Raw genomic sequence first — 25,207 nt, 5'->3', positions numbered from 1 at the left:
TTCATTTTTAACTTGTCAATATTTATTAGAAAATCATTTCAAGTTTCCACCAAATCATCATGTGTGTCTTTTGAAAGACATACTGATATGTCTGGCCTTGCTGAATTTAGGCAGAATCTAAAACCCAGACGGCCTGTCGGATGTGAGCTTTTACTGCCAGCTATGTGGTTTTATATCCTGTATACAAAAGCCATATAATGAATGCTCAGCCTGAGCCTCAGGAAGTGGGTTTTCTGTGAGCGGAATAAAAAAAAAAGTGTGAAATTATTGACATTGTGAAGAGTTGCTGGGTTAAGACACATGTTCCAGTTTCCACATGTGTTTACTAGTCTCATTTGTGCTTCATGAGGGCCTGGTACTCCCTCTGGTGGGAGAACAGCTGCAGGAACACCTTGTACTTTCTCTCATAGAAGCTGTGAAAGAAGAGAAAAAAAACACAAATGTGGGGAAGCTGTGTTAGCAAGTCAATGTATTTTCTTTGCTGATTAATTGAATTTTTTTAACCAACAAATGAAATTACATTTTTAGTAAGCCAACTAACAAAAGCATTGAGCATCTACTTTTATATAACAGCACATGTACATACAGTTGACAGCAAATAATTAACAAAAAGCACAGCATCATCAATGCAGTAAGTTGTAGATATTTATACCCCCTCAAACGTTCAAATTTTTTCACCTTACCTTTTATTGGGGTTTTATTTGATAGACCAACACAAAGCGTAGCTTATTATGAAGGGACAGAAAAATGATACATGGTTTTCAGAAGGTTTTCGAAACACCCTACACATACACAGTTACATATTTTTTATTAGCAGGAAGCATAATAAAGTCATTCCTCACTAGATGATTTATATCAACTGAGGTGGATCGGGCCTTCTGCAGGTGTCGATGTCCTGAAAACAGGTCCTTGCAACTTCTTCACTCACATTTACCACCTTGAAGGGGATTTTTCTGTTTGACATTAAGTGATCTGTACCAGCAAGCAGAAGAAAATGTAAATCTATACTAACTTTGCACATCCGGAGTCTGAAAAATGGCTAATTTTCTGTATGCACAATAGCTTAACCCCAGTCAGATTGGATATGGAATATCTGTGAGCATTAATTTTGAACTTTTGCCACACATTTTCAATGCGGTACCGCGCACGTGACGTCACCGTCTCAAGAGCAACGCCCCTTTTGCCGCTTAGGTAGGGCACACAGGAGAGAACGCATACAGGAGAGAACGCACGGATAACAGATATGACCGACTTTACAGCCGTTAAACTTTCCCAAGACGATGTCCCAGGCGCACGGATTACTGGTCGCACTGTCGAAGAACACACCAACCTTCAGCTCAAACGATGGCTTGAGGTTCGAGGGCTTAAAAAGACTGGAAAACTGGCCGAGTTGATGAACGGTAAGCTTTGTTTTTTTGAAATATTTTTGAGTAAGCCTGGTAGCAGGCTATCATGTTAGCGCCTGCTACCATGATAGCCTATATGCGATCATGGTAGCAGGCGCTACTTTATTAACATGTCGGCCACCAAAATACTCTTACCTTGACTTGATGTCGCTGGAATTGGGTCAGGATGTTCTTCGGTTGGGCCCTTTCCTCCGACAAAATGCTTGCTACATATGTACTTGAATTTGGTAACTTTTTCCGGGTTGAACTGTTGTGTAGGCCGACCGCCCCGAAGCGTACACATTTCTCCTTGGCAGTCTTGAAGAAAACATCCTTCATATGCGGCCGATCAGCGTACCTCGAGTCGCTGTTGCACGTTCCATAGCAACAATGTTTAAAAACCATGGTCTTAGATTTGGAAAAAGCAGTCGTTTACCGAGTAAAACCTAGGCTAACGCACGTCTCTTTTACAGCGAAACAGCGGCGGGTTTCCGGAGTTTGCCCCACTGCGTACCACGTGATGTGACGTCATCGTGACGTTGTGTTTCTAAAAATAGCTCGCGCGCGGTACCGCATTGGATTTAGGTTTCGATCTATCCTGAATAAAAGACCCCTCCTCCAGCATGGTGCTGCCACCTTGTTCCACTCTAGAAATGGCTCATGGTGATATGTAGCTTCCTTCCACACATGATGCTTTGTGTGTCTGCCAGAAAGGTTAATTTTAGTCTTATCAGACCAGAGCAGCTTCTCCCACATGTTTGCTGCATCCCCTACACGGCTTGAGGCAAATTGCAAACAGGACTGGTTTTGGATTCTTGTCAGTACTGGCTTTTTTCTTCAAATCTCACATACAGATCTTATTTGTGGAGGGCACCACTAATTGTCATCCTCTCAACAGATTTGTCCACCTGAGCTGTGGGTCTTTGCAGTTTTTTCCTTGGCTTCATGGGTGATTTTATGATAAATAATCTTTATCCGCTATAACTTGGCAGGCTTGCTTTTTCCTATCATGGATTGAACAGATCTCTCTGAGATGTTCAAAGCTGGGGGATATTGTTTTCTTACCTAAAGCAGCTCTAAACTTCACCACCTCACTGACTTCCATGTGTTAAAATGGCCATGTTCAAGTCCAGACACAAATCTAATTTAGAATCAGCAAGAATTAAAAGCTGATCTCCAACTTTAGGGCAATACTGAATATAGATCATCATCTATACCCGCTTATCCATACAGAAATATTTCTGATTTTCATTCAGAAACATTGTTGAAAATCATGTATCATTTTAAATCCACTTTACAACTATGTGCTGCTTTGAGTTGGTTGCAGAAAACAAAATTAAAGTTGTACTGTGACACAATGTGGGTGTAAATACTTTTGCAGGGCATTGTATATTGTCCCTATTTCCCACTACTTGAAAATATTTTTTCTCACCTCTGGAGCTCCTGGTCAGGCTGAACAACCTTCCCCACTTTAGCCATTTTCTCCATGGCCTCCTGAGACACAGATTGCAAAGACAAACAGCGCTCCATAAATGAAGATCTGGAGACGCATTTCATTTCAAATCGGCTGTGACCTACATATCTTCCAAACACAATCCGACTGCTGAGGTTCTGGTGTGCCACGGCTCATGATTAATGCATGGAGGGCCTTCTCTGCTGTTTATACCTACAAAATCCAGGCAGTGGAGTGCGTGCGGCTGAGGGGGATCAGACACAACAACTGCTGGCTGTATTTATGGCAGAAAACAAGCTGACAGCTGCAGCCTAGTCCAAACACTAGCGTCTTATTTTTAGTCTATATGGATCCAAGGTTGCAGTGAATTTTAGCGCCGCGGCTCTTTACCCTATAAAAGATTTGAAACTTTACATCTCTAATCCATATCTGTGCACCAATCGGGTTCCTCTGTGTAAGTAGAGCCAGTAGCACTGAGGGTTTATGTTCTCTGGTTCCCTCCAGTAGGTGGAGACAGTGAGTCAGACTTTGAGAATATCTTTTAAAGTGGTACCCCAAATGCTTTCCAGATCTGGGTCCCTCTATAAACTCATTTTTTTTGTGAATTCCCAGCATGCACCTCTGTATGTCATGTTAAACCCTTGACAAATGAAGTCTGAACAAAGTATTGACATCAGGGATACTAATAATTGTGTCACTGTGGATTTGGTTCAAACTACAATTTGAAAACATTGTTTTTCTCCCTACTAAATGAATGTTATTAACTTAAAGAATGGATTTCTGTTGTGTTTTTGTTTTTTCCCCAGCTGTGTTATCCAAAATACAAATGTTCACAGGGGCCTTATTTTCTTTTACTCTCCACTGTTTCGGGTCTACCTGCATCAACATAATGAGCGGTAGAAATATTGGAGTCATAGCAGAAACTGCAGTAAAAGTTATGTCTGGAAGTAGATTATGTATGCTCCCTTTAATGTATTTCATCCTAAGGCATAAAACCACATTTCAGACATGAGCAGAAACATTAGAACTGCAGTTAACTTAAGCTGTGTAATCTTTCCCTTCAACTTGTCACTATGACACAAATATTACTATACATTTCCATTTAGAATATCCTATTTGCAATTTTTATTGTTATTTCTGTTGGAGTGCACACCTAAATAGAAAGACTAAAAACAATATTTTTCTTAAATAAGGTATGCTGGAGACCAGAATTGAAACAAAGTTGAAGGAAAACATCCACTGCAGCTCCAATATATACTGATTTGTTTTCTTTTTCAGACATTAAGAAAATAACTAATTGCAGAGCGTTACTGTTGTCGGATGAATAAATCTGTTATAAACCAATAAAAAGGCTCAATCAATATGAGCCTAAATGTTGCTGTATGTGTCCTCCTACAGGTTAAAACTATTATTAGGGTCACTTTGTAATTGAAACACAATTTAAGCCTCAAACCTCTTGAAAAAAAAATAATCAACCTTTTCCTTAATCATTTACTGTACTGATTTGGGAAAAAAGCAAGTAACTCATCAAATAATACGAGCCAACCAACCCAAGCATCAGTGTTTTGATTCTTGTTTGCTATGTTCAGTACAACCCTGTTTTGAATACCCAGGAACCTAAGAAGTGTATAAAAAAATGCAATAAATCCTTTAATGTTGGGAAATGAAAGTAATTTTCCACTGAATGATTAATTATTCCATTTAAGACTTGAGTTATGTCAACAATGTTTGCGTAACATTTGCAATCTTTTTATTTTACTCATCAAGTCACTCATATTATTGAAAAGATAAGGTCAAAGTAGGTTAGGAAAGTCAAACCACATAATTGCAATAAAATTAGATGATAACAGGGTAGAAATTAGACTAACAGGGTAGGATGAATGCCTTACTTTTGATTACAGGAAAATAAAAGTGCTCGCTCATTTAATTCTCCAAGGCAAACCATTGTTGACAAAAATCTGGTCTTCACCAGGATCTAAAATGACTGAAATCTAACTCAAGGTCTATCAAAGGCTGAAACCCTTCCATCAGTTACTAAGCGTAGATGAAAAATAGAAAAGTTGTGTAATAGAGCTGTGTGTGACTGTACCTGTATGGTTCTGCAGTCCCGGGATGCACAGGCGCCCAGGACTGCCGCTCCCGCTAAAACAGCCTCGGTCTGATTGGGCAACACCACAGGCAGCCCTGAGAATGAAAATAAACTCATGGGCTTAGATGAGATCTGTCCTGGCTCCAGTACTGTGTAGTGAATGCACATGTGGCTCTGCATCCTCTCAGAAGTCATTTATCTTCTGTTGCATGTACATCTGTTTTTAAATCCGAGTTCACCTTCTACTAAATCAATCATTTATCTTGTAAACGTGAACTTTTGGCTTTGATCAGTGTCTATTTATAAGTAAGACTAATAACAACAACTTCCCAAACGAGATGCTAATATTTATTAAAAAAACTCGTCGTAATTACATTGATTACTTTTATGCAGCACTTGTAAAATGGTCATTTTAGAAAAAGGATGCCAGCGCAACATGTGTTATTCAAAACGTCCATTAACTTCAACTTGATTGTGCTGTGCAAGCTTTATCTTAGATTAACTGAGGGTCTGATCCATGTTATACCTTTGCACAAATAAACTTCCAGTATCACTTGTCTCATTAGCAATTTTTCAAGCTTTTTACTTTTGGGCCGTGGGCCAGAATCTGTAGGATGACTTTTCGTATGAACTGTCAGGGGGCAACTTTCTTGCTCTTGGATCAGTTGCTACACATAGCAGGGATCTCAAAACACCAATGTTCCCACGATTTCGCTTGCACGTTAATAAGTTATAGCCGATAAAAAATATACATTTTGCACTCCCATCCAATGGGTCACATGATTCGAGTTTTGCTGCTCAACCAATCAGATGGCTGTGTTTGTAAGCTGTGCGAGTTCAACCAGTTCATCATGGCTGCGCCCGTAAGGTGTTGTATGCATCTGTTTCCAGACGAAGAAAGCCCGCTCGTTTGCGGGCTCTCCCAGTTTGGCTTTGTCCATGTATTTCATTTAGCGCTTCCTGTGCTATCGTAGTGCAGCAGGTCTTGGTAATATCACAGTAAATTGGGCAAAAGTCTGAGCTGTTTCTGCCCTGCGATAGACTGGTGACCTGTCTAGCGTGTACCCCGCCTCTCGCCCGTTGACAGCTGGAGATTGGCAGTGGCACCCCTCACGATCCCAGCAGGGATAAGCGTGTAGGAAAATGGATGGATAGATGGATGGACTGGGCTCTTTCTTTTTCCTTGCCATCAACATCTTTGCCAACTGGCACCAGAGAATGGTATTATTGGGCTTTCTTCGTCTGAAAACAGACCCTAACCTTACCACAGACCAGCCTGTGGCTGTGTTCCTTGGTCTTCATGATGCTGTTAGTTCATGGATGTTCTCTAACAAACCACTGAGGCCTTCATAGAACATCTGGATTTACACTGAGATTACATTACGAACAGCTGGACTCTTAATTAGGTAACTTCTGCAGATAGCTGGTTGCACTGGATTTTATTCAGGTCTATCACAATAAGGAGCCTAATTAAAAATGAATCTAAAAAATTTTTTTTTATATAATTTTCCTTCCACTTCACAGCCATGCCCTACTTTGTGTTGGTCTATCACATTAAATTCTGAATAAAATATGTTGGCTGTAACATAAACTGAAAAGGTTAAAGAGGTATGAATACTTCTCTGAGGCTCTGTAGGTCCAGTGAGTTTAACAAGCTACCAGTGGACTACACTCTGGTTACAGCTAACGGATCAACTCAGGGTCAGGTGTCATACAATAGGGTTGCAAAATGTGAAAGTCTGATATTTTTACTCTGTCATTTGAATAACAAAGACCAGCTTCAAGTATAGCTGTATGTGTATAAACCTTCACTCTGTGGCTTACCTGTAGCATTGGCCTGGATCTGTACAAACAGAAGGTTTTTGCTCAAGCCGCCACACAAGAAGAGGGTTCTGATGTCATGTCCTGCTTCTCTCATGGCGTCCAGAATGTGCCGCGTACCGAGCTGAAATCAGAGACAAGGAGGAGGTTTAGACACCAGGATTTGTTTGCACACAGCCAAAACTGAGAGAGTTATTTGAAACATGTGGCTTACAGCAAGAGCTTGAACTGTGGCTAAATACAGCAGGGCCAAGTCATCCAAGGTTTGGGAAAGAGACAGCCCAATCACCTGCAAAACAGTCATGGGACACTAAGAGAGAAGGTCTGGGGAGTAACAGGAAGGGCTGAATCGCCAACTTAACCCTAAAATTAATCAGATTAAACTAGGTGACTTTGGGTCTCAGAGGATTTTAAAAAGGTAGCTATTTTATTTCAAGATTTCTGATATTCATCCATTTCATTATATCAAACAGTAGGACATCTTAAGGCTGCTTTTACAGAAATGAAGGATTAGGGTAACTAAAAGTTACACACTCTCTCTGTGACTTCAAATCTGTGAAAAACTGAGATCATGACATAACTGTAAAACCTTTCCCACCTGTAATGCAACATAATCCTGCAAAACTTTGAGTGAAAAATAAACAAATGTGTCAGAAAGACAAAAAGTGCAATAACAGTTGCATAAGTGTGCAGAACGTTGGTAAAAGCACCTTTATATTTTATCTGTCAGTATCCCAAATCTTGGTCAGACAGTAATTGTCCTTTCCATCTAGCAAAAATGCTCTCAGATTATAGGCAAATTTCTTGTCCCCTTTTAAGCCCACAGACCTTTGGTTACATTTAGTTCTTGATTCTGGATGGGACATTCCAAAACCTTCCTTATTATTTTCAGTTCTGATCCTAATTTGGATTTACTTTGAAGCTGAAAAATAAAAATCCTGCTGCATCTTCAGGTTCAGAACAGACACCTGAATGTTTTGGGCCAGAACTGATTGGTATTAGGAACTACTGTTCTCATCCACTGGTTTCAACCAACTTGAGAAAAACATCACATCCATCAGAAAAAAAAGAACATTCTCAGAGCATGGTGTGACCACCAGCATATTTTACAAAGCCTACAGTGCACTTTTAGCGATGATCACTATTGTTTTTGTGCTAAGCATCCTTTATAGAATGATGGACCAAAGGTTTAGCTTCATCGGGCTCTAACACATTCTTCCACAAAGACGGGATAGTCAGGCCTATAGCTTTTCTTTGCAAGAAAAGATTTATGTTCTGTGAACCCTCCACCTAAGTCCAGACTTATGAGGAAAACAGCAGACTGTTAATTGCAGAAGACAACCAGTACTTGTTGGAACCTCCTCCAGCTCCTGTCATATGCTTTTTGAGAAATGTCCAGTTGTTGAAATGTCCTATCATCCCATATTTGTTTATCGAATCCAAATGTCCTTCAGATTAAAACGAATTACAGTCTATAGGAAGTGATGTTATTTCCAATAGATTAGGGATGTGCCGATACCAGATTTCTTCAAACCAAGTACGATTACAAGTACTTCAACTTCAGTACTTGCCGATACCGAGTACCGATACGAGTACTATAAAGTGCCATTAACTCCTCAGAATTTATTTGAATTTTTTTTATTTTCATTTGGCTCAAACAGAAATACACTTGGTGTATTTTAATTGTATAGATCTGTCCTCTTGTTATATTTTAAGACATAGAACACCACTTTTAGTCTAACCAACACTGTTAAACATAGATTTTAACATTTACTGAATAGTTTTAACAGCCTTGTCACAGTTTTTACCTATATGCAAATTGAATATATAACTATGAAAACAAACTTTGAATGAGCAACTGATAAATTACATTATGCTTCTTGTAAAGCTTGTCTTTTAGGTCGGAACCTATTTTAAGAACGTGAGAGGCAAGTTTTTCTTGAGGAAAAGCAACATCTCTGCATTTGCTGCACTTAATCTGTTTCGATCTTCATTTATGATGTGTGAAACTGAGCTAAAAAGTCTCTCACTTTCTACACTGGTACATGGAGCTGAGAGGTACCTCTGGGATATTTTAGCCAAAGCAGGAAACCGCATTTTATTAACACCCCAGAACTGCAGTGGGTTTTCTTCTCGAGGAATTGTAGTCTCTCCAAGGTAGGTCTCTAACTGAATGGCAGCACCCACTGGGGTGGCATGGCTTTGTGAAGATGACTTGTTCTTCTGTTATCTCCTCAAACACTCTGTCCAGACTGCTGCTAGCTTGTGTCATACGAAGCCTTCTGGCAGGTGGCTCTTCCAGATTCTCCTTTGGCTCTCCTGTATTCACACTCTGCAACTCCACCTTCAGCATTTCTTTGGCATCTATGGCAATGTTGACGTTTGAGAAAAAACGATCTTTGTACCTACAACAGAAAAAAAATACATTTGCTTTTTATGGATAGGCTAGTCTTTAAATTGTAGGTGAAAAATGGTAAATCATATCATGTAACGTAAGGTAAGCTTATCGTGTATGTTAAATGCCATAAGTGTAATTGCATTATTCTAAATAAATGTTTAATTACGTTTTAGCTTAATTGGTTCTGTTTTGATCATATTCTAATATGCTAAACAGAAATGGGCAGACTTTTACCTTGGATCCAGTAGAGTTGCAATGCAGTAGAGGGGGATCTTCTCCATGTCAGTGAAGCGCCTCTTCACAGCTGCAGCTAAGGTCGACTTCATTGTTTTGATACCCTGATCTTCTTCAGTTTCTCTGTTCAGGATTCTCAGAAGCACAGTCACAGCAGGGATCACATCTGATGCCAATGCATCAGAGCAGCTTACTTTTCTTGTAAGCTCTTCAAACGGAGCCAGAACAACAACAGTTTTTTCCAAAAGTGCCCACTGGTGAGCGGCGAGATTCTCTGGAAGCTCGTGTTCAGATCCATATATTCCAAGAGCGCGCTTCTGCTCAATGAGAGACTGTAACATGTAAAATGTGCTGTTCCAGCGGGTCTGTACATCCTGTTGCAATCTTTTTGTTGGTTGGTTGAGCTGCAGCTGAATATCTTCCAGCCGGGAGTAAGCTAATGTGGAGTGTTTAAAATGTCTTACGATTTTCCGACCAATAGCGACAGCATCAGTCACACTCCTCTGGACCAGAAGCCCCTCGTTAACCACCAGCTGGAGTGTGTGCGCGAAACATGGAAGGCTCTGAAGTCCGGCATCCGTCATGGCTTTTATCATGTTTTTAGCATTATCACGTAGCACAACATGAATCAAAGTTTTGGGAACGCCCCACTTCCGGAGCATCTCATCAAACACATCCGCGATGGCTAAGCTAGTGTGTGATCCCCGAAAATGTTTTGCATGCAAGACAGCCCTCTGCAGGGTGAAATCTTTGTCAACCCATTGCGCAGTTAGGCTAATGAGTGACACCGGGCTAACGCTGCTCGTCCAGATATCAGTTGTCAAGCTTATCGCTGAAACGTCTTGCAAAAGGCTTTGGATGTGTCTCTTCACAAAGTCGTATAGTTTCGGCAGCTCCCGGTCAGTGATGTATTGCCGACTAGGAATTTCATACCTCGGCTCCAGCACACTCAGAAGACGTCGGAATCCAATATTTTCAACGACGGATAATGGCTGGTCATCGAGGGCAATGTATTGGGTAAGAGCTTCTGTTATCTTCATTGCGTGTGGACTGTCTCTGGACATCTTCTCCCGCTTCTTCAGCGTTTGCGGCAATGTTGGTTGTTGCAGTTTCCCACCGCCATGAGAGAACTCCTTGTGTTCTGCGTCGTGTTGCGTTTTAAGATGTTTTATCAGGTTACTTGTGTTGTAACTGTTAGGGTTTGTTCCTCCTCTTGATAACTTTGATTGACATATTTTGCAAACAGCCTTACTTTTGTCGTCCTCGTTAACTTGAAAATATTTCCAAATAGCGGACATGGCTAACTCCTTCACCCTTTTTGTGTTTGCTCCCTCCTCCTTCTCTATGCTCTTGACGTCACACTGCGTTCTTCTTCGCTGTTTTGTCTTCTTCTTCTTCTGCGTTCTTCTTCGCTGTTTTGTCTTCTTCTTCGTCTAGTATCTGATCGCAAACTAATGCTTTCTGTTAAAGAGAAAAGTATGCTAGTATCCGGTCCTATAGTATCGGAACACATTTACGGATACAAGTACGAGTACAAACACGTGGTATCGGGCCAGATGCCGATACCAGTATCGGCATCGGTGCATCCCTACAATAGATTGCTCCAGAAAGAAACTGTATTTCATCTTGCCATTGCCAGAATATCGTCCACCTATTTTCTATACCTGCTTTATCGTTCCTGGGTCATGGCTGTCAATCCGGAAAGGTCCGTTGGCAATTGGGTTACCATTACAGCTTAACAAATCCTTATAACAAAAACCATAAATAAATATTCTTCTGCAGTCTTAATTTTCAGTAAGAATAAAGAAAGCTCTCTTGTAATATGCATCTTCACATTAGTTGTTAAACAGCATTTTACAGAGAAATCTTTCCTTGTTTTAGGAAATCCCTGCAAACGTAGCTTTTTGCTTTTCATTTGTATTTACTAACTATAAATAATATATTTAACTACCATCACTCCCAAAATAAGCCAAACATTTTGGCAGCAGAGTAATAAAGTTAGATTTTCCATAACTTTTACTTTTGAGGGTTATTTATTTGACCCCAGCCAAAAGGGTAAAGCCTTAAACAAAGAACAATTGTCAGGTTGGGCAGACCTGTGTGGTTGTGCTGGTGTTTTCCAGGGAGAGAAAAGGTTTTTGGGTTACTTAGAGTACAGGCTCGTCACTGGGCAGGGTCCATTATAGATGATATTGATATGTTCACATTTTTACAGTTTCTGGAGCTGTTTAAACATACCTTTGCACCCAAAGTGAGCGAGGAGGAGTCCACCATCAGAATGTGATCCCTTAAACTAGGTCAAGACAAGTTACCTAGTAGGGATGAACCTTAGAGAATCTCACTGATTTAGCTATCTGCGTAGACAACCGAAGGTTTTCAGTAAAGATCTAGCCTTGAGTATCTGACAATGCCTTTTTGTATCACTAATGTCCCTGCTGTTTTTAAGGCTCTGGTCAATGGCCAAGGCAAGTCAAGTGCATTTGTAAAGCACATTTCAGAAACAAGACAATGCTCTACATGAACAAAACACAAGAAAGGAAAACATAACAGAGGAAAGCACATTGTGTTGGAGTAGTAGCAGCAGGTCAAAATTTGAGACGAGTTGGACTACGAACTTCAACATTAACATTCAAAGGCAACTCTAAACAAATAGTTTTTTAACCTTGATTTCAAGGAACCTAGGGTTTCAGCACTTTTACAGTTTACTGGGACGTTGATAAGTGGATCATAAGAACTAAATGCTGCTTCTTCATGTTTTGTTCTAGGTATGCAGAGTAGATTTGAGCTAGAAGACCCGAGTGATCTGGGTAGTTGATACACTGATAACAAGTCTGTGATGTATTTAGGTGCTAAGCCATTCGGGGATTTATTGACTAACAGAACTATTTTAAAGTCTATTCTCTGAGATACAGCGAGCCAGTGTAAGGACTTTAGAACTGGGGTGATGTGCTCTACTTTCTTAGTTTTAGTGAGGACGTGGGCAGCAGCGTTCTGGATCAGCTGCAGCTGTCTGATCCACTTTTTAGGCAGACCTGTGAAAACACCGTTGCAGTAATCAATTCTACTAAATATAAACGCATGGATTAGTTTTTCCAGATCCTGCTGAGACATTAATTCTTTAATCCTGGAAATGTTCCTAAGGTGATAGAAGGTCGACCTTGCTTTTGGAGGTTCAGGTCAGAGTCCACTACACCCAGATTTCGGGCCTGATCAGTGGTTACCATGACCAGAGCCCTCCCAGTTTTCACTACTCACTTATTTCAATAAATCTCCAAAAACAACTCTCTGCCTTTGTGGTTTTTGTCCCATTCAGAGTCTATTAGAAAACCCAGTTATGACATAGCTGGTGACGTTTTGTCTTTAAACAAAACTACTTTTAGTTAGCGTTTGACAGAGACTTGAATAAAAATTACATATACACAAGCAGTCAAAAGTTTGGACACACCTTCTCATCCAATGTTCTGTCTTTAGTTTTATTCCTAGCTCTGGGAACTTCTTCAAGACAGTTGGAAAACCATTTCAGGTGACTAGCCTTATGAAGCTCACCAACAGAACGCTGAGTGTGTGTAAAGCCGTAATGAAATCAACTGTTTTGAAAAATCTATATATCTATATAAATTATATTACAATTTTTTGTTTGCTTCATTGTTTTGAATTTGCCAGGGGACCCAGACTGAGGACCCGACATTACAGCCGGACATAGAGTTGTGTTTTCAGAGGTTTATTGAAAACAGAAACTTGGATGCAGACAGGAGTAACCTTGTTACAACCTGGCAGTGTTGAGAGCAGGCTTTACACACTGCAGAGGCATGAGGCAGAACAGCAGAGATAAGTCTGTGATCAAAGGGCAGGTGAGGGTCATACACAGAAGATCAGAGGAAGGCAGACAAATCCAAAAGGTTAGGTAAAGGTCACAGATTAAGGTACAGAATCAAGCTCCAGAAATCAGAAGATTAGTGGACGTCAGACTAGAGCAATGCAAGGCAGGAAAATCCAGGAGACAGAACATGGTCATAGCATGACGATCAGGCAAGGAAAAACTGCTGGACACGTACTAACCAGAGCTTTGTTTTGTCTGGCAGTGAGTCCGTGGCTATGAAACGCTTGGACCGTGCAGGAACCAGGTGCAACGCATGATGCTGATTGCACAAGTGTGAGCCATGAGGCTGATTATAGCAGAGGAGATGGACGTGGTAGAATGGAGAAGATAGGCACAGATGCTGACAGATTTCTTCACATATGTATCAACATTGTAGAAAGGAGAAGAAGGAAAGTCTATTGAATGACAAAGATGTGTCCAAATATTTGACTGGTAATGTACATTATAGACACCTGAAAACACACCATAATAATGGTCTGATTTTTTTCTTATATGTTTGCCCCTTTATATAGACCTCTTCTTTCATATACAACCTAGGGTACTTTGGGTATTCAGAATAGAAAAGTTTGAGTTAGGTGGAGAAACAGGAACTTTGTGTTCCAAGTGACAACATCTCAGAGGTGTTGAGTCGTTTTCAGCCCTCACCATGCCTTTCAAGGCCGGGTCAGCAAGTGGCGATCTGTTCCCGTGGAAGTCCGGCCACATGTGAAGGTTAGTTCCCAGCAGGTCTACAGCAGAATGCGAGTTGGCCATCAGAGCCAAGTGGCTGTTCAGATACGTGTAGATATTCGCGCCAGTGAAAGGAACTCTGAAATGAGAAGTTATAAACATTTTAAGGACACATACTGGGCACTTAAGAGAAGATAAATATAATAATCTAACTAACTAACTCTTATAATATGAAGAAAGTTTTAATGATTGTTAATACAGTCCAGAAAAGAACTGAGTGCACCATTGTCATTGTCTTTCTCAATGAAACCAACTATCTCATGGTAACCCCTTTAATCAGACAAGGTCAGTTTTTTTCTAATTGCACTGTTATGAAGTTGATGGAGCTTCTTTTTTTTTTTTGCCATTTCTTTTCTTGAGGTGAAATTGAAAGAAGGCACACTCCTGTGAAAAATATCAACTTTCAGAAGCCTTTTGAACAATCATTTTCAATGTAGAATGACAGCCAACAAATGCTTTTGAAATAACAAGTCTTCCCAGACTGATGGGCTGAAACTACTACTTTTGAAAGGTCATTTATTGCCCGGGCTTTTAAAGAGGTGGCCACACCTGGGAAAGAAAATGTTTATCAATTAGCAACATCTGGCCACTACTTTACCTCCTACAACGTCTGGAAGCAGAAAGCGTGGCTTAGGTTTTTCCTATGACCGTATTAGCCCAGTTGGACAGAATCCACTACATCAGCGCTTCTCTGCTTTTACTGAAATGTGGTAAATACGATACGCTTCATCCAGCCAGCTGTGTGGAAGCGTTTGTGGGAAAAGCAGCACTGCATGAATCATGTGAGCTGACCTCTGGTTGACCTGTTCTTGTAGCTGGGTGTAGGCAGCATGGCCCTTCACAATGTGCTCAATCTGAGGGAGGAGAGGAACAACAGAGAAACAGGTGACAGAAGATAAGAAGACGGCTCACGAGGACGTGAGATTCAAGTTTGCTGAGTAATAAATGAATTAACCCAGAATTGGCTGCTTTTCTAAGTAAAGGGGTGTGTGATTGTTGTGCATCCGTTTTTTGTTTTTTTTTTGTTTTTTTTTCGGTCAATCTGCAGCACTTGCTGCATGTGTGGGTATACAGCTGTGTAAAAAAAAATTACACATCCCAATACACATTTAATTCTTCATAAAGAAATATTAAAATATTAAAGGGGATATATCTAGGGTGACCAGAAGTCCCGATTTGTGTGGGAATTTGCCACATTTTTCACTCGTCTCAGTGTCCGACAAACTTAAATAATATCCCGCATTTGACTGGGTCAGATTCAGAAAAGTAAAAAAATAATTCAACATGCACGTTTCTGAGATAAAGACGGCAGAGCTGCAGTCATCGTCAACGAGCGCTGCGTCGGCTGTAGATCTAAACAATCAACAGCTTCCCACCTCATGGCCAGCTGCACGCCAGGATGCTAGTAAAATAAAATGAAAAGGATTTTGATGTATACGGAACTACATCCGTCAAAGCAAAGACAATGCTACTACAGAGAATGGGGAACGGGTTCTGACTGAATGAGGTCAGAGAAAGGTCGTTCTCAGAGAGCTTTTTGTGAACTTTGCCAAAGTTATTTTTCAGCTTCACACGGAGCTACAGCAGCCAAGATTATCTTAAACAATATTTAACTTTAAGCAAAAGTTTCATACAGTTTTTCTAATAAGCTTTAAAGGAGGGGCTGGTGACTGTCTCCAGCGGTCAATGGGCGAGATACGGAGACACGGGGTCCATCCTGGAAGGGTTGGCAGTGACAGGGCTAATGTTTAACAGTTTTATTAAACTTCAAGAAAGTTAAATAATGCTTTTTATAAACTCACCAGTCACGATAATTCATTGTTGTGCACAAAACAGGCTAAGCAGAGTGTAACTAATATAATGTGCGCTCCGCGTTAGCTTAGTAGTGTTGGTTATGTGTCCCGGATTGTCCCTCACAAGCACCATGTTGTCCCACATTTGATCATTTGAGATCTGGTCACCCTAGATATATTGTGCAAAATCAAAATTTTTAGCCCGTAAATACATTTTATACGTTGTATACTTGGAGTTTCTAGGGGTGCAGAAAATTTTGTCTATCCAGGGGCTGCGTAGATACATTTATATTCTCTTTGGGTCATATTTTTCAAACTGTTCAGTTTTCTATATTCTCTATTGCACTTTTTAAACAATTACATCACAGTATTTACTGTGGAGCTGCTAAAGGAAGGACGTGGATTTCTTGTTTATCAGTTTATCAGCTGCCATTTTTATTTTTCGCTGTAATTTTGTATTCCAAGTTAAAGGATGCTGAAGCTACAAGTGAATAAGTGAAAATGTTCAGTTGTTCATTACGGCGTCCCCCAGCATAATACATAAATGGGTGGAGTGGACCGCTCAGAGACTTGGAGGAGGGCGGGATGTGAAGTGCCTCATTTGCATTCAAAGGGGACAGGTCATGAAAAATCCACCTTTTTTATTAAAATACATTTGGTTGTGTACTTGGACTTGAACGTAGTCTGTCCAGGTACTGGATAGATATCTCTATATTATGTTTAGGTCATATTTTTCAAGCCGTTCAGTTAACTTTGTGGGCAGAGAGTGAAATGCCTACTTTAGATTTAAAGTAACCGCACCAGAACGAGTTGCTCTCAGACGCATCTCAGAACAGGGTTAAAAAGGGGGAACATGGGGGTAAATAAACAAGGTAAAGCATTGCAATTCCACTTTATACAGACCACAACTGAATGATTTTAATCTGATATGGAAGAAGTGAAAAGCATGATATGGCCCCTTTGATGTGCCTGCCTTTGCCACACATGACATTTTAAGGTTTTCTGATACCTTTTTAGCATCTTGCTGACAGCCTTAAGGGTTAACTTGTCTGGGCCACCACTCCAGTGCATGTTTACTTTTGTCTTGCATGTCCTCCACAGAGTAGTTACCACACAGTAGAAGCAGTAATAGATCTCTTTATTTACTAACCACGGTCATGAGCAGCTACAGGTCTTTGTGTAGACCTCAGAAAGCTCTTTTGATCTCACTGTGGCATTTACACCAGCTTCAACAGTCAAATGCACACCAATTTGTCTGAGGTCTAATTAGGACAATGTTCTCATTATGTTCACCTGATCTGATATGTCTGCATGTAATCTAGGCTTCACTTTTTATGACATTTTACAAAAACCTGTTAACGGCCTTTCTGCTCCTATGATAAATTTACAGTGCTTAAACCTCCCACACTAGGGAGTCCTTATTTGTTCGCATGACTTGTCAAAATGGTCTGACCAGCCTTCCTGTAGCACTCTGTCCTCCCTCGTTGAGCCACAAGCCTGGCACCATGGCGGACGGGTACGGTCCCCACACGCCTGGCACAAAGAGAGGCTGCTCGCTGATCTGGTAACAAACAACATACATAAAAAAAAAAACTTGGAATAAAGCAATCAAGCTCTGATTACAGTGAATTCATGCAGCCCTGAAACCACTAACCGCCATGTGACAAGTGGACGTCCCGCAGATCATGGCCATGCGTGATGTGATTGGCAGACCCTCGCAGGGTAAGTCGAAGCCTTGCACATTAGCACCTATAACACCTGGAAGGAGGTCAGCAGCTATAAGCAAAGCTTTACTCAGCACAAAATCATATCAGATTATTTTAGGGGGGTAGAAATGTTGTAAACACAAACGTGCAGCATTAAATCTTTATAAAATGGCTCTCCTGCATTCACATGGGATTCAGCAGTGACACTAACTGCTGGAATAATGTTTGCAGAGCTGGTTTGAGTTTTGGGGAAGAAGGTTAGCCTACGTGCAGAGTGACAGGAACAACAACTTGTGGATGGGAGCGATTCGACCTCTGAACGACAACAATATGTGACTGGCAGAGGTCCCGACCGCAGGTCAGAGGCTAGGGTTCACTAGCAGTGTACCGCACAGAGCTAAACCAGATGGTTGGGATTCCCCAGGCGGCAGGAGCGTTTCCCACACACCCTGAAGGCAACGAACGCAGTGGAGACGGAACCTGCTCCTCTTCAAACTGCCGAGATAACAAAGAGTCTCCTGTCAAGGTCTAACGCCTGAAAACATGCAGCTATATAACCCTAATGGAAAATATTTGGCTTTTGCTGACCATGAAAACTAGTTGTCAGTTGCTTTATCATTTTATTTAATGTATATGTTTATGTATATGTTGTTACTTTAGATTCTGGACGGTTCTTTTCTTTTTTATTTCCCATATTCACACATTGTTCACCCAGCACTGGCCTGCCACTGTTTAGTTTTAAGGTTTACCAAAGATATGAAAAAGCCAGAAGGCTTTAGCTCGTCCCTGCCAGGCTGTTCAGGATGTGCATCAGGCCAACGGTTCTGCAACATCACAAGCAGAACCTCCACATTAACACGCAGCTTTCAGCCTCAAGCTGTTAAAACGCTAATCTCCTATTAAAACGATCCACTTTTAAATTCCTTCACTGACTGCCTATGATTTGATTTATTGAAAGATTTTTCACGTTGGACCTGCAGGAGTTCCCACAGAAACACTGCCTTGTCTAAGGCGGGGGGGCTGGTTTTAAACATGAACTTAATTACCAATGTTTCAAAAAGACATTATCAAAACAGCTGAAGTTTTCCATCGTATGAGTTGCGAGATAAAGTGTCAGAGTGACCGGAGCTTTCCCCAGCTGTATGGAGCAGAGAGGAATGCACCTCCCCCACATATTGCTATGCGCTGCCAGCCAGCTATTACAGTTTTCCATCAGTAACAAGAAGGAGAAAGTCGGCCAAGACACAAGAAAAGTCATGGTGTGGATACTATAGGACAGCCACCATGCCTGCCAATCCTGCTTTAAAACTACGGTTAAAAGGTAATATTCTGCACAATAAGAACATTTACTAGAAAGCACTAAATTTACACACAGAGGAGGGGGTGCAGGTTGGACTGTAATTTCCCTCTGGGATTATTAAAGTATTTCTGATTCTGATTGTGAGTTCTTCCTACGGCTTGAGCACCAAAGACTTCGTTGTGACTTAAAGCTCACAGGGCCCCGTCGTGATGCCAAGGTTATAGGGTCCCTCTGTGACTACAAGCTCCCGGGGCCCAAGTTTCCAGAGCTTGTTCAGAACTTCTGCAGGGATTTCCTCTTCCCGAGCTTCTTCGGGGGTTCCCACCTGCCAAGTTCCAGTCTGTCAAGCTCCAAGTCTCGTCTGACTCCAAGCGGAGGCATCTGCCGTCCTCCAGAAAGCCTTGATCTGGTGGCGTGGGCCTCCAAGAGCCCTGAACATGTACTGCGGGCCTCCAGACCTCCACGTCTTCCTGGGATGACCTCCGGGTTGCCTGCCTGAAGTGTTTTTTTTTGTTTCGCCCTTGTTCCGAGTCCCCCTCCGCCCACCTTGTCTGGGTTGATTTTGGTTTTCATTTTTTTAGCATGTGGAATCCGCCCTTGAGAAGGGGGTACTGTTAAGGTTCTGGCCTTGCTGCTTGTGTATCTGCCTCTGCACCCAGTAATTATGATTATCAGCTGCCACTGCCTAATTCAGCCTCATTCAGTTCACCTGGTCACCTGCCGTCACATACTGGGCTTCCACAGTCAGCCCGCGCCTGACTATTGAAAACTATCCAGTAAGTAGATGTCCAGCGTTCAAGCCTCAGACTAGGTTCTTGTTATCAAATGTCCCTGTTCTTACCTTTCCTTCATCGGATACTTAATTCAGGCATTCTGGACATTGACCTGGACTACCCCGACCATAAACCTTGCCTAGCTCCCTGTCAGCCACCACGGCATCCTGCCCAGAGTAGAAGCACACTTCCTGCACCGGGGCTTGCTTGTTTTAAAAATAAACCTTCTAAAACGCAACATATCTGGCCCAAATATTGGGTTCTCTGTTTTGTCAGCGCATAACAGATATGTGTACTATACTGGTGTAAGGAAAAATTAATAAGCATTTGCACTGTAGCCTATAGCAGTGTTTCCCCAACACTGCTCCTCAAGAAACGCCTTATATGTTCTTCTTCTTCGTGGAATTTTATAGCCGGTTGGCACGGAACGAAATGGTGCATTACCGCCACCAACTGGTATGGAGTGTGGATCTGAATGGCCACTATTTATTTATACTCAACAAAACAAGTCACAACAAAATCAACAAAACAAAATCATCAAAAATAAAATAAGATTCAAATCCTCTCAATTACATTAATTAATCTAAGATAATGAAAAACAATTGCATAGCACTTATCTTGAGTTCTTTGTAAGGATTTCTATTAAATCAAACTGTATTCTTTCCATTTTAAGATTTTGGACCATTTCCCTCCTTTTTCTTTCATACTTCTTACAGTGAACCATAACGTGTTCGATAGTCCCTTGTTGATCACAGTATTCACACCTACCGGTGTTATGTTTACCTATTTAGGATTAAACAGTACTTTATTCAGTGTGCCCAAATCTAAGTCTTGATGTAATTGTTTCCTCTCTTCTGTTCCTTCCTGCACATCTCAATTCTCCTACTCTCGTCTGAATCATGTAAAACCACCGTCCTTTCCTCTCTTCCTCCCATTGCTTTTGCCACCTTTCCTTCATCTTCTGTTTAATAATGCTCTTTACTTCCATTTTACTAATTTTAACTGACACATCAATTACTTCTCTAGTTGTACCCTCCTCTGCAGCTTTATCTGCCATTTCATTTCCTTTAACTCCACTATGTGCTGGTACCCACAAAAATATAACTGTAATTCCCATCATTTGAATTCTGTATAATGTTTGCTGGATTTCAATCAAAATATCTGTTCCACTGTCTGAATGATTCCTCTGTAAACTGACTAGTGATGAAGTTGAATCTGAACAAATAATCACTCTCAGTGGTCTTATTTCCTCTACCCATTTCACTGCAAACAGAATTGCTAGCATTTCTCCTGTGTATGCTGATATTATCACTGGTCCTCTTTCCTATTGTAATATGAAACTCTGGAAAAATAAAATATATTCCTATCTTGTTAACAAAACTCTTTGATGCATCTGTGTAGATCTGGATGAAACTGTAGTAACTATTAATATTTGCCTGTATTGTATGTGAATTCAAAATAAACCCCCTGTCCTTGTTTGTCTTTTCTAATAGTGTAAGATCTACTTTAGTTTCAGGTAGTATCCAAGGTGGTACTGTTGGACTTAACTTTAAATCATATATTAGGTGATGCACCCTACCCCACACCCACCCTTAATTTTAATTTTGTTTATTTACTTATTTTTATTCTATTTATTTATTTATTTTACTTTATTTTATTTCTTTTCCCCCTTTTTTATTTCTTTATTAAGTTTTCTACACATTGTATCCTGTTCAGTTTTGAAGAAAAAAAAAAACAGGAGCTAAATTGTATGCCTTTTACTAGTTTACTACTCATATATATGTATGTTCGATATGGCATTCCTTGTCATTTACAGTTTAAATTATGTTTGTAATGTCTCTCTTCCTCCTAATAAAAATATTAACACAAAAAAAACTTTAAATCAGTTAATTCTAACTCCATTGCTTTTTGTTTAACTGTCCACTCCTTCTTCTCTATTTCCCAACAAGATTTTAAAGTGCTTTGTGCTGGATGACCTTCACTATGGCCCTGTAAATTAACCCAATAGTTCAGAGATAACTGAATTCTTCTCAACTCAAGTGGCATTTCTCCCATTTCCACTTGTAGTGCTGCCGTTGGAGTTGTTGCTTTATATGTTTTAGATGTCCCTCTGCTTAAGAACACGTTTTTTCAGTTGATGGCTGATTAAGAGGCTTTGGCTGAACTGTAATCATCTGAATCAGGTGTGTTAAAGCAGAGGCACACCTAAATCCTGCAGGGCAGTGCGCCTTGAGGACCAGTGAGGGGAAACACTGGCCTACAGGCTGTGCAGTCACAAAAGATGCCTTCCTGATATCATCAGGGAGCAATGGTTAGTTTATTGGAATCATAATTTCCTAACAAACCTAAAGCTATATTACAACAGCGGCACTTTAACAAATCAGCCTATCTCCCTGAATTTGCATGGCAACACAGAAATGCAGCAGAGCTAACTGAAAGATTTTGAGGGAGATGAGGTGTAGAGTTTTATTATTTTATTAATATTTGTTTAAAATATGTTTTAAAAAAGGTAATTAATTTAACAGCAATTACAATAGCAGTGTTATTCATTAACTATTCAGAACTTTATATTATTTGCACATAGTGAGGTGTCTTATCTAATAAAGGCTAGAGTAACTACGAGGCACCGACTTTAAACTCTAAGACAGATATAAAAACCCACCAAAAAAAAAGTTCCCTTTTAGACCTGGTATGTACCAACCTTGAATTTTAGGGAACAATAAAACATTTTAACAATATTTTAAACATAAACCTGCTAACTGTTCATACTGTACACCACTGTACTATAATACTGTGGAGATCTGATACCGACCATCATTTTTTTTGCTGCATGCTATTTCATCATACAAAGCAATGACAAGAATTTGAGTTGATATGCTTTTGCAGTCGCAAATCTAGAAATAGTTCTTACATGGGGAAACATTGTCTGTGACTTAAATGAAGGGAAATCATCAAAGCCTGCATTCGTGAGTGTCATGTTTTTGTGAGGAACCCGAACACAACCACACACAGAGTTCTGTTTTGTGAGTTTTATTGAAGATGAAGACCAGAGTTCAGATCAGATGGAAGCAGGAGGCAGTTAGTGGCTGAGGCTGGCAAGCTGGATGGAGACGGAGCATGGAGGCAGCAGGAGCAGCAACACAGCAGAGTGGAGACTTGGAACTAGAACTTGACCAGCAGAATTAAGCAGCATGACTGAATGAATACTTGCTGGACCGGAGTGGAAGCAGAACCAGAACCACAGCAGGCGGACGGACGGACAGACGGACGGAGATGAAGGGAACCCGGGCTGGTAATGAAAAGGTAAGGTGAGCAGTCAAGAGCATAGGTAACAGACGAGCCGACGGGGAAGGGCAAACTGAGGGAGGTTTAAATAGTGAAGCTGACAGGTGGGACTGAGTCCTGGCTTGATTAGTGGCTGGCAGGTGTAGATGATTGCTGAGGTGGAGAGGAGACTGGGGTGTATGGAGGGTGAAAAGTGCCCTGAATATGTGCATGGTGCAGCAGACAAAGCTGCACCATGACATTACCCCCCCCTTAAAGCCGGCTCCCAGACGGCCAAAACAACACAACAAAAAAAACGACCCACCCAGGGTGGGTGGTGGGAGGCTAGGATGGGGGGCCGGAGTAAAACCAAAAACTACCCAAACAGGACAAATGTAGGCAAACAAGAAAACTTCTAAGCAACGCTGGCAGGCAAAAACCTAGGAAACGAAGGGGGAACTAGAGGGTGTACTAACACGCCAGAAAAACAGAAAAATCTAAACACCAGGGAAACAGAGAAACTAGGAGGACTCAGGAGAACTAGCACAACAGGGAAACTAGGGGAAGTCAAAACAGAAACTAAAGGACTATAAGAAATATAAGAACCAATAAATAATTCTGAAACCAAGGGATGATAACTAACCCAAAACTAAGGCAGAACAAGAACAAATAAACAAGAAAGCACTGGAGCCTTAAGGGCACAGACAGTGACGGCTGCTAGGAGACCGGCAGCAGCTAGGCCACATAGAGTGGTCGTGGAGGACGGCCAGGACGTGGCAGGCGGCGGAGCAATAGCGCCCGATCGAAACCTCGAGGAGGGCGGCCCCGACGGCGGGACAGCCAAGTCAAAAATGGGCGTCGCGGCGGACGACCCCGACGAGGCAAAGTCAGATTCGGGCGTCGCGGAGGGCGACCCCGACGAGGCAGAGTCAGATTCGGGCGTCGCGGAGGGCGACCCCGACGAGGCAGAGTCAGATTCGGGCGTCGCGGAGGGCGACCCCGACGAGGCAGAGTCAGATTCGGGCGTCGCGGAGGGCGACCCCGACGAGGCAGAGTCAGACACGGGCGTCGCGGTGGGCGACCCCGGTGGCGAAGTAGCAGAGTCTGATGTGGCCAGCGGTGGAAAAGTACCCTGGAGGACAGGCGGCTACCTACTAAGGGCAGCGCAAGGCCACAGGCTACGGAGGTCACAGGACTAGAGGCTACGGAGGTCACAGGGCTACAAGCTACGGGGCTACAGACCACAGGGCTACAAGGGACAGAGACCACAGGGCTACAAGGGACAGAGACCACAGGGTTACAAGGGACAGAGACCACAGGGCTACATGGTTCAGGAGACGCCTGGCTACAGGCCTCAGGAAACGCCTGGCTACAGGCCTCAGGAAACGCCTGGCTACAGGCCTCAGGAAACGCCTGGCTACAGGCCTCAGGAAACGCCTGGCTACAGGCCTCAGGAAACGCCTGGCTACAGGCCTCAGGAAACGCCTGGCTACAGGCCTCAGAAGGCGCCTGGTTACAGGCTTCAGAAGGCACCTGGCTATAGGCTTCAGGAAACGCCTGGCTACAGGCTTCAGGAAACGCCTGGCTACAGGCTTCAGGAAACGCCTGGCTACAGGCTTCAGGAAACGCCTGGCTACAGGAAACACCTGGCTACAGGCCTCAGAAGGCGCCTGGCTACAGGCTTCAGATGGCGCCTGGCTACAGGCTTCAGAAGGCGGCGTTCCCTCCTGGGTCACCGCGTCGCAGGAAGGCGGCGGACCCACGTCGGACGCCGGGCTGGCGTGCTCTGCACCCACGTCGGACGCCGGGCTGGCGTGCTCTGCACCCACGTCGGACGCCGGGCTGGCGTGCTCTGCACCCACGTCGGACGCCGGGCTGGCGTGCTCTGCACCCACGTCGGACGCCGGGCTGGCGTGCTCTGCACCCACGTCGGACGCCGGGCTGGCGTCGACCAGATCCTCGGCAGCAGGCTCTTCTGATGCAGCCCCTGAAGCAGGATCAGGGCTTTCTGTGGCCGACTGGGAGAGAACTAAATCTTCAACTGCAGGCTGAGCAGGATCTGGTTTTCTTGCTACTGGCCGAACAGGATCTGGATCTTCGGCTCCGGTGGGTAGACTGAGGAACAGGTCATCCCTGTCCCCATAGAAAAAATCCCACACCTGAGACTCGTCGACCTGAGGAGCTTCGACCGGACTCTCCTGATCGACAAACATTGCAGCCACACCCGTTCGAACCACCAAGGGAACAGAGGTGGCTTCGGACCCGGTCAGAGTGACTGCGGCGGCTGCCTCAGGCAGGATCTCAGGGAGCGCTGTGGCGGAACTCCTATGCCGGCGAGCTCGCCGTCTGCGCCGGGAGGGACCGGGCGGCAAGGGAGTGGCT

At 42.4% G+C, this 25,207-nt stretch overlaps 1 protein-coding gene across 2 annotated transcripts in view; it reads right to left on the bottom strand.

The window, feature by feature from the left end:
• The window catches only part of fggy (FGGY carbohydrate kinase domain containing), a 30,866-nt gene continuing 5,659 nt past the window's right edge, over positions 1–25,207 (bottom strand). For both annotated transcript variants that reach the window (XM_021315677.2, XM_012861064.3), the window contains exons 8-16: positions 17,437–17,540; positions 17,236–17,343; positions 14,782–14,843; positions 13,906–14,068; positions 6,963–7,037; positions 6,752–6,872; positions 4,928–5,022; positions 2,818–2,879; positions 1–413 (exon numbers count right to left, since the gene is read on the bottom strand). In XM_021315677.2, coding sequence (XP_021171352.2) covers positions 332–413; positions 2,818–2,879; positions 4,928–5,022; positions 6,752–6,872; positions 6,963–7,037; positions 13,906–14,068; positions 14,782–14,843; positions 17,236–17,343; positions 17,437–17,540 — 872 coding nt within the window. In that variant the 3' untranslated portion in view covers positions 1–331. The remainder of the gene's footprint in view (positions 414–2,817; positions 2,880–4,927; positions 5,023–6,751; positions 6,873–6,962; positions 7,038–13,905; positions 14,069–14,781; positions 14,844–17,235; positions 17,344–17,436; positions 17,541–25,207) is intronic.

The sequence above is a fragment of the Fundulus heteroclitus genome, chromosome 6 (assembly GCF_011125445.2).
Source record: "Fundulus heteroclitus isolate FHET01 chromosome 6, MU-UCD_Fhet_4.1, whole genome shotgun sequence".
NCBI lineage: Eukaryota > Metazoa > Chordata > Actinopteri > Cyprinodontiformes > Fundulidae > Fundulus > Fundulus heteroclitus.
The sequence above is the reverse complement of the archived record's forward strand: the minus strand, read 5'-3'. Positions and strand labels throughout refer to the sequence as shown.